At 44.6% G+C, this 9,678-nt stretch overlaps 2 protein-coding genes across 2 annotated transcripts in view; both read right to left on the bottom strand.

Moving 5' to 3' along the window:
* PRIM2 (DNA primase subunit 2) overlaps positions 1-3,390 on the bottom strand; it is a 76,848-nt gene extending 73,458 nt beyond the window's left edge. The window contains exon 1 of the mRNA XM_075268385.1: positions 3,272-3,390. The gene's annotated coding sequence lies outside the window, so the exon portion shown is untranslated. The remainder of the gene's footprint in view (positions 1-3,271) is intronic.
* A 4,674-nt stretch (positions 3,391-8,064) lies between these two features.
* CEP43 (centrosomal protein 43) lies at positions 8,065-9,589 on the bottom strand. The gene has a single exon (XM_075266669.1). The coding sequence runs from the start codon at positions 9,555-9,557 to the stop codon at positions 8,346-8,348; it is 1,212 nt and encodes a 403-aa protein (XP_075122770.1). The 5' UTR covers positions 9,558-9,589; the 3' UTR covers positions 8,065-8,345.
* Between the last annotated feature and the right edge of the window lie 89 nt (positions 9,590-9,678).

The following is a 9,678-nucleotide window of genomic DNA, read 5'->3' on the forward strand; positions in this document are numbered from 1 at the left end:
TTTCTGTTATAATTATAGCTATGGGAATGCCGCCGGCGTTTCCGTAGATATAATTGACATGCTGCGATTTTCAAAACCGCAACAGTTTTGAAAATAGCAACTGTGTCTGCGCTGCGATTTTGTACGCAAAGTGGGCATGGAATTCGCATGAATCCCATGTACACTACTTGCTAAGTGTACAACGCCGCAATTTTTCCTGCGGAGTGGCTAAATCGCGGCATTTCCGGCCCATGGGCCTCAGCCGAAAAGAGCAGAGATTAACCATTAAGTACTATCATGGAGTCTATCATACACATATCATTATGATCGACACCATGATAGTACTTGAGGGCTAAACAGCTAAGGTGCCACTGAGCTCCTGAGGGGTCACCATGTTTAAAGTCCCAATATCCACTGTAACCACACTATAATGTGGACCTTCTTCAAACATTTGGATTGCTGTGTACGGAAAGAAGACAAGTAAGTACAGGTACTTCCTCCTGTCATGGACCTGCCATACCCATACACTGTACACACACCTGCTTGCTTTCTTCACATGGTAGTCCAAATGCCTGAAAAGTCACATGGATACTAAGTTTATTGCCATATTCATATACCACATGCTTCATTGTTCTCGAGTACCAGATTTGTCCATCATTGAGACGGACTTGAGCTCCATTGATACTTTGATTGGTGAAGCTCTCCATGTATAACTGTGCATACAGAGAGCTTTCATTCCAATGATTATATGACTGTTTAAAAGAACAGATAAAAAGGATTACAATTATATATAAAACTTTATATTAATCCGCTTCATTCATCCTGCTCTATAACATGTCACCTACAGATTGATCTACATGTTTCAATGGTTCATGGTGATAAGGCCAAAACTGGCTGTGTTAAAAAGTGGTTAAAAGTCACAACTGGCTGAGTTTGCACAGTGCTTTTTCTTCACAAGAAAGCATTTTTTTTAGTATAAAAAAACACAAGCATTTTTGTGAAAGAACCAAAGTGTAAACTATAGTTGATAACAGATTTACAGGTGGCAGAGGTGCAAATTTTCATTTTCTTTCAATAACTACCGTATATACTCGAGTATAAGCCGACCCGAATATAAGCCGAGACCCCTAATTTTACCACAAAAAACTGGGAAAACTTACTGACCCGAGTATAAGCCGAGGCGGGGGGGGAATGCAGCAGCTACTGGAAAATTTTCAAAAGTTAAAATGGTCAGAGATTTTGAGTGCAGCGGTTGCTGGGGAAGGGTTGTGTTTTGATTGTCTGTCTGCCCCTTCCCTGAGCTTGAGGACTGAGGTTTTTTTCCCCCACTTGGAATTCAGCCTGGCTGAATATAGGGTATCTGCAGTGATCCTATTAACCCCTGCCCGACGGAACAGGAGCACTGCAGATACCCTATATTCAGTAGACCTGGCACTTTCAGACACAGGGATACCTAATGTGTATGTGTTTCACAATCATTTTCTACTTTTATATGTATTCTAGGGAATGGAGGGATTTAGAATTTTTATTTATTTTAATTATATTTTTTAAAGCTTTTTTTTCACTATTTTACGGGAGATTCTATACATTACTATGACACCCCACCCCGGAAAAAAATTTTTTTTTATTCTTTTGTTTGACTCAAGTATAAGCCGAGGAGGGCTTTTTCAGCACAAAAACTGTGCTCAAAAACTCGGCTTATACTCTAGTATATACGGTAATTTGCAAACCTTTCCATAAAATTCCCAGGGAAACAGGTACACAAAAAGAGATAGTATCTTTCTTGACCCCCCAAAATATTGGCATTTAAAAAGATTTTCCAAGGTCTAACCACAAGAGGGATAACTATAAAGTACAAGGCAAAAAAAAAAAGTGTCATTCTCAGCTATCCTTAATCTCTTTGTCTCAGCCACAGCTCCTTAGTTTGCTGCATAGGAATGAAACCAATGTCCCCATAACCAATCACTGTCCTCAGCTGTAATGTGTGGAAGTTGAGTGCTTCACCAATGTAGGACTGGGACAACAAGACAAAGGACATGTGAAAATGATTTCTATTTTTGTTTTAACCCTTTCCCTGCAATCTTAATTTTTGTTTGGAATCAGAAAAACAGTTTCTCTAGTATTTTATCTCGAGCACGACTAAGCTTTGTCAGTGTGCTAACCATGTTTTGAACAGATAGCAGACAGCCATTTTTTTTTTCATATGGCTCCCATATGCATGACAATATATAATCACAGGTTCATGAGCCCAGAGGCAAAACTCTGACCCTTGGTTCACATCTGCATTCAGTAATCCATTTGGAGAGTCCGCAAGGGGACCCTCCGAACCGAATGCATTTTGAAGTAAAAGCACACGGACCCCATAGACTGTAATGGGGTCTGTATGTTCGCCGCCAGATCTCCACACGAGTGATGCAGACAGGAAAGTAGATTGTGAAGTACTTTTCTGTCCGAATGTTCCCTGCGAAGATCTTGTGGCAAGCACACGGACCCCATTATAGTCTATGGGGATCCATGTGCCTTCGCTGCACAGCGATTGCAAATGCGTTTGGTAGTCCGTTCGGGGCGGTCCCTATGTAGACTCCCCCAAACAGAATACCAATGCAGATGTGAATGAGGCTTTACAGGTACTGTTCTTGTCGGTTTACGTTCCGGGTTCTGTATACGAGTATCGTCCATATCTTTTGCCCAAAAACTTCCTTGTTATGTTGCTGCTGCATGTACACATAAACCATAATGCTCAACTCCAAAAGACAGAAAGAAGGACAGAGTGTGCAGTGCGCACAAGAGCAAATGTATCCCCACCCACTTCTACTTGGACTCCATCCATTCCCATATCATTTTCTTTGGGTCCCCACACAGTATAATGCCCCTACAGTTACCCCAATGATACGTTTGTATGGTTTGACATCGCTCCATGTGGAGGATGCAGATGAAGTGAACCCTGGACAAACAACCTGCTGACCAGGCCAGGTGGGAGGTATACATAAACACTGGCATCACACAGGGCTGTTATAACACATTGGTGGACCCAATTCACTACCCCCATCATCATACATGACCCATACAAATTATTATGCCCCCTCACACAATCAAGTGTTCCTTCAGTAGCCCCTATAGTATAATGACCCATCACACAGGCATCATGTGACACATACTGTATGTGGGGAACTTGCGCTAAACAACCTACTAGAGAGTGTAAACCATCACTTGGTTCATCAGCTATAGAATGCACGGCAGAGACAACTACAAGCCGCAAGGCGAGCTTATAAGAGCGCTAAGTGCACTGTACCTGCTCAGCTGCTGTCAGAATGAGCGCGCCGTCAGATTGAACGCGGGAAACTGGACACAACATCTAGACCGAAGCAAAAGAAAGGCCGAGCTGATCGATTCACTTGGGTTCTCAAGGGACATGTTTTATTCTATTCCTTTTATTGATATACTTCCGTTTAGAAAAACTGTGTAAAAATGAACAAAAATATAACAAAATTAATAATAGTAGTTAAAACAGTGAACAGTTACTTATAATATGCCGCCGCTATTCTGCTCCGGCAGCGGCTACTTCCCCTGCTCGGTATGAGCTTTTACGTCACAAGGCACGTGACACACCACCTGACACGGTTCGGTATCAGTTGTGTATATAAATAGTGCGGGTTATTGGCAGTCCCATGTGGTGCGTGTATGGTAGGGGAGCCAGCGCACATGTGTGCCAGTCATATAATGTTACATGGCTGCTCCACTCTACACTAATGAATAGACGAAGCTGAACCTATGCCTGGACTTCATGGAGTATCCAGCATTATTACTGCTGCCAGATGGATGAAAACCCCGACACACTCTAGTTATACGAGTTCTATCATTAGAATCCCTTTTGATACTAAATACAGGTAGGAGTAGCCGTAAAGAGGACCTTTCAACACTTTTGGGCACATGCAGTGTTATATACTGCTGGAAAGCTGACAGTGCGCTGAATTCAGCGCACTGTCGGCTTTCCCGATCTGTGCCCGCTGTAAAGAGCTTACGGTGCCGGTACTGTAGTGCTCTATGGTCAGAACAGCGTTTCTGACTATTAGCCAGGAACGTCCTTCTGCCTCGCGGCGCCAATCGCGCTGTACTGTGGAGCAGGGAGGAACGCCCCCTCCCTCTGCTCACACAGCTCGTCCATAGACGAGTATTATCAGGAGAGGGAGGGGGCGTTCTTCCCCGCTCCACATCACAGCGCGATAGGCGCCGCGAGGCAGAAGGACGTCTCTGGCTAATGGTCAGAAACGCCCTTCTGACCATAGAGCACTACGGTACCGGCACCGTAAGCTCTTTACAGCGGGCACAGATCGGGAAAGCCAACAGTGCGCTGAATTCAGCGCACTGTCAGCTTTCCAGCAGTATATAACACTGCATGTGCCCAAAAGTGGTGAAAGGTCCTCTTTAAGAAAGGATATTCTTCTCTTACTTTATTATTCTGATCCATGCTGTTCCTTACAAATATCTCTTTTTCTTACGTAAATGAGTTTTCTTGCAGCACTGGGGCGACTCCAGGGCTGCTTGCAAACGCTCCAGCAAAGGCCTTTGTCTTCTTCACCGCCTCCGCCACCTTCTCACGCACCTTTTCGTTCCAAAGTGCCGACTGCACATGTCCGTCGGCGATTTTCCTGCGACCTCTCCTGTTCTGCTACAGGAAAATGGCTGCTGGACATGTGCAGTCGGCGCTTTTTGAAGAAAAGAGGATTGTGTGAGAAGAGGCGGAGAAGAAGACATAGGTGTCGCTACGAGAAAACTCATTTATGTAAGCGAAGATATGTCTAAGGAACGGCATGGATTACAGTAATAAAGGTAAGAGAAGAATAGCCTTTCTAAAGGCTATTCCCATGTGTATTTAGATTAAAAAGGGATTCTAATGATAGAAGTCACTATCTGAGGTCATGTTTTTGTTTTCTTCATGCTTTTGGGGTTTTTTGCTGCAGGTTTTTTGTGCCAAAGTTAATAGTGGTTTCATAATGATTGGATTCTAAGGAAGCACTTCTCCATTACAGGGATTTTTCCCATCTCAAGGATCATATATATCTATACTGCCAGCATATGTAAATGGAAGAATTTTCCTAAATATATTGCTTTAGCAATATTACTTTGTTTCCTGCTATGAGAAATTATTCCTCCCATTGTTTATAGTGTTTCCATAGTGCTGGACCTGTGTGATAAGACAGGACAGATGACATCACTCACTGCTCTGCTGTTCAGCTAATTGCAGTTTGCTAATAAAGCGCTATCTTTTATCTATGTAAACAGATAGCACTGATGCTAGGTTCACACCTAATCTGCTTTAAAAAAATAAAAATAAATGGTTGCCTGTAGACCCCACAGACAATAATGGTGTCTGCCAAGTTTCTGCCCGAAAAGGGAGAAAAATGCAGAGAAAAATGCTGCAGGAATACAGGAAGCAAGAAGAGACAGCAGGCAAAGCTGCTGATACCGAGAGAAAATATACCTAGCTCACCGAGGCTGTCGTGAACACCCCAGACACATTTTTAGAATTTCCTTTTAATGTTCCGTTTCCCCATTTCCGGAAAATTATCAAAACTAATCTAAGCCCCACAAACTGTCCCCAACATACTTTCGTATGTTCTGCTCCGGATCTTCTGGGTATGGGGGGATCCCTTTCACGCCTGTACAGTAGAGATGGCATGCCATGCTACCAGAGAAACACAGAAAAAACTCAAAACATTCCTAAAGTTATTTGGCTGTTCTTATTAACCTATTAATTGCACTAACTGACTTTTTTTTTTTTTTTTAAAGAAAAAAAAAAAATTGCCCAGAAAACCCCTTTACGGTCCTCATAGACGTGCAGTACTATGTACCGCTAGAAAGCTGACCGTGTGCTGAATTCAATGCACCAACAGCTATCCTGGTACTGTTATTCCTGCCGTATATTAGTGCTGAGGGGGAGCGGGGTTACACATTAGCTCTTCTAACAAATGGCTGGACAATCCACCTCTGATGAGTAGTTGTACTTACTGCAGCTTTGAATAATACCCATTGTAGCTGTAGTACTTGTGTTTCTTAGGGGATGAGCATAAGAGTGATTTGCTACTAGTGTTCATCATATTTTTGTCTCACTATATTACCATTATTTTTGCACCACTCCCTCTTTCTGGGCTTCAGGCGGCTCATATGTGTTTGGCTGCTCCTACTCCATCTTTTGGAGACAGCTAAGGGCTCGTTCACATCTGCACCCGGGGTCTCTGTTATGCAGGTTTCCGTTTCTTGCACTAAACTGGGCAGGAGACTGAAACCTGCAGGCATTTTTCAAACCCATTCATTTGAATGGGTTTGAAAAGTGTCTGGCCGTGAGCGTTTCATGCTCTCTGCGGTGAAACGTTTGTTTTTTTTTAACCGGACACAGAGTCGGACATGCAGGACTTTGTGTCCGGTTTAAATAAAAAAAAACGTTTCGCCGTGGAGAGCATGAAATGCACATGGGCGCTCACTGCCGGTCACGGTCTGACAGGTTTCCATCTTCTGTCTGCAGAATACGGAAACCTGTTAATGGAGACCTGAACGCTGGTGTGAACCAGCGTAAACTGCACCTATTGTGGAGCTCATTTATGGAGTATAGTGTGTGTTCCACTAATACTAATCACACTATATAGCTTAGGCTAGTATCCCTGATAATAGGTGGGATATGAGCATAGTGAAGCAGTTATTAGTGTGATTTATTTTATTATCAGCTTGTGCACAGTTTTTAGGAGGATTCAAATGTTCAATTTCAACTTTAATTACTAAAAGTTTATCGTTTTAGCAATACCCTTTCTAGTGGGTTTGGGCTTTCCACAAATGTTTTTTGGTATTATACTGATGTAGAGGGTACAACCATAATTGTTTTTGTTTTTTTGTGATAACAGATAAATATAACCAAGGCTGATCTTACACGACCGGATTGGTTTTACAGTCCGCAAATGGCTGATCAGCAACACAGACATCGCAGACGCCCGTTTCCTGCCGCATGCGCCCATAGAGTTCTATGGGCGAGTTTGTGCATTCACAGCCTTTGTGGACCTGCTCTATTCAGTGCGGACCTCGGTCACGGCCTGGCACACCACGTATAAAATATCCGGTGGTGTAAGAGTCTGCACTGAATATAATGTGTCCGCAATTAAAAACCCTCAATTGCAGACTTAAATTACGGTCGTGTAAGACCACCCTAATAAGGAGAATTTTACAGGAAGTGAGAAGAGGAGACAGCAGGCAAAGCTGCTGAACCAGGGAGATGGAAAACCCCTTTAACCAATGCAAGGAATTTAATCCATAACTTTAACTAAGCCGGGCAATATGAAATTGTGAAGGGTTATCGGAAAAATACTTCTGTGTAGTACACACAGTACTATTGACTTATTCACAATATGTTGACAAGTTAGGCCTGCTTTAATGCACAACTGGTGCATGAACATATTGAAATCAGAGACTACTTTAGGCTGAGGCCGCACAGTGCGGAAACAGCTTCTTCTGTTGCGGTTTTTTGAGCTAAAGCCAAAAATGGCTACAAAGGGAATGGATAATATATAGGAAGTTCTTATACTTCTTCCATCTGCTCAATTCACTCCTGGGTTTGACTCAAAAAACCGCAACAAAAGAAGCTGCATTTCCATACAGTGGGGCCTCCGCCTTAAGGAATTTTTGGCATGAAAAAAAACTCACCACAATCTGCATCAAAAACACAGTATGTGAATGCAGTAAGTGTATGTATTACTGTCACCTGCCAGTCCGCATTTAATAGTTCAACCAGACCCAGGAATTCTCAAAACATGGCTGCAAATACCCAACAGCAAAGAAAGGAACGGAAACCAAAAAAAAAAAAAAAAAAAACACACACACACACTTGTCTGCTTACTCATAACAACCAGAGCTTGGTTTTATGATTGGTTGCTATGGGTAACAAGTTCAATTTTGATTAAAAAAAAGAGGCTTTTTTTTCTCTCTCCAGGCTGTGCAGAGGCCATGTGTCTCCTTTCTAAACATTAAATACCAATACTAAACAAGTATTTCCATAAACAACAACTTTTAAAATATTTTAATTTTTTTTTATATCAAGTCTATATAACAAAAATGTTATCTTTTCCTGCTACATATGGTGGAGTAGTACACACTAGCCCAGTATCAATGATCACAACAGGTATAGTGTACCGCCACCTTGAAAATGTCACTCCTATCATGGCCAAGGTAGAAAAAAAAAACTATTCTAATTGAATGATTCCAGATGTCTTCTGATCAATTCTTCACCATTTTCCTTAAGGGCGTATATGTATACATGCCCATGAACATCTGTGCTGCCCACTCTTTACAATGCTATATAAATAAAAGTGAATGAGGTGACATCAAGACACCTCCTCCATGTAGTCCGCCACATCACTCAGCTGAGAGATAGAGTTGTCCAGGGTGAATTCTTCCAGCTTGTGGTCACTGATGATCAGGTCCTCAGCAGACAGCTCCTCCATCAGGTCCTCTCCTATACTGAGCTCACTCTTCTGACTGCTGCTGTGGAAGTCATCCAGATAGTCATCCTCATTACTAGCCCCCAGCTCCAGAGAGGCCATCTTCTCAGAAGTGGACCTCAGCTCCTTCAAAGAGCCATCTCTTTCATGTTCACTAGCCTTAGATGACCCAGATAGGGAGCTCTGTGTGTGTGGGGCCATCTGATGGGCCCCGTTGGCTTTGATCGCCTCCTCCTTCCATCCATAAGTTTTCTCGGGTTTGGGAATAGGGTCATCAAAGAAAGAGTCTCCCTCCAGGTCGTCTTCATCCAGCTTGGAGTCTTGGTGGTCCAGCTGAGGGCCGTGTGTGGGTGCACTGTCTGCAGGGGGCTTACGGTTGGTGATTTTGGAAGTGTCGCCCTCATGGGGCTGAGTACCGGGCGGCGGGTCTCGGGTCACCACACTCCTGCACTGGAGGTAAAGCCGCCGGTACATGGCCAGGAACCTCTGCTCATCGATGTCCCCACCAGCGGCTGTCAGCTCATCCGCCACATACCTGTCCAGCATGTCCCTGTGCAGGTGGGGGCAGAGCTCCACAAAGAGCTCCCTCAGCGCCTTCCCACCGATCCCTCCGGCACTGTCCCGCTCACATAGCCGGAACTTCGCCTGTGCCTCAGCTACGTGCTCCGGGGGCAGCTCCTGAGGTACGGGCCGGGCCGCAGCTCTTTGATGGAAGTTCCTGACGAGCTCCAGAAGCAGCGGCGCCCTCCTACCCGCCTCCAGGGGCAGCCCCAGCTCTCGAGCAGTTGCCGTGCGGTCCTCAGGAGCGGAGGGCAGGCAGGCTTCAGGCTGCAGCACGGCCAGTGTGAAGTCCAGGTGGAAGTGCTGCAGGAAGTCAGTGAGCAGGCCGGCTACCAGACGGCCATCTCTCGTGGCCAGGAACTGGCGCAGGCTCTCATTGATGAGTGAAGGCTTGTTCTCCGCCCGCTCCTGTTCCTCCAGCGCCAGGAAGACGGAGGCCCGCAGCTCGGCCTTGATCTTGTTCAGCACGCCGTTACTCTCCAGCGTGTGGATGAGCAGGTCCCGGAGCTCGGTGTCCTCCTCCGCAGCAGACATCCTAGCAGCGTAGTGATGATCGCCGAGCTGATCGAACGGGATTGTGTCAACGCGAGGCTCTAATAGTAACGTCACAGCACAGCCAACTATCATTGGGTCTGCTAGTAAACAGTTGTAGGGG

Source organism: Leptodactylus fuscus, chromosome 3, assembly GCF_031893055.1.
Source record: "Leptodactylus fuscus isolate aLepFus1 chromosome 3, aLepFus1.hap2, whole genome shotgun sequence".
NCBI classification, from domain to species: domain Eukaryota; kingdom Metazoa; phylum Chordata; class Amphibia; order Anura; family Leptodactylidae; genus Leptodactylus; species Leptodactylus fuscus.

Coding starts and splice junctions, on each gene's coding strand:
- CEP43 (XM_075266669.1), bottom strand. CDS start 9,557: ATGTCTGCTGCGGAGGAGGACACCGAGCTCCGGGACCTGCTCATCCAC.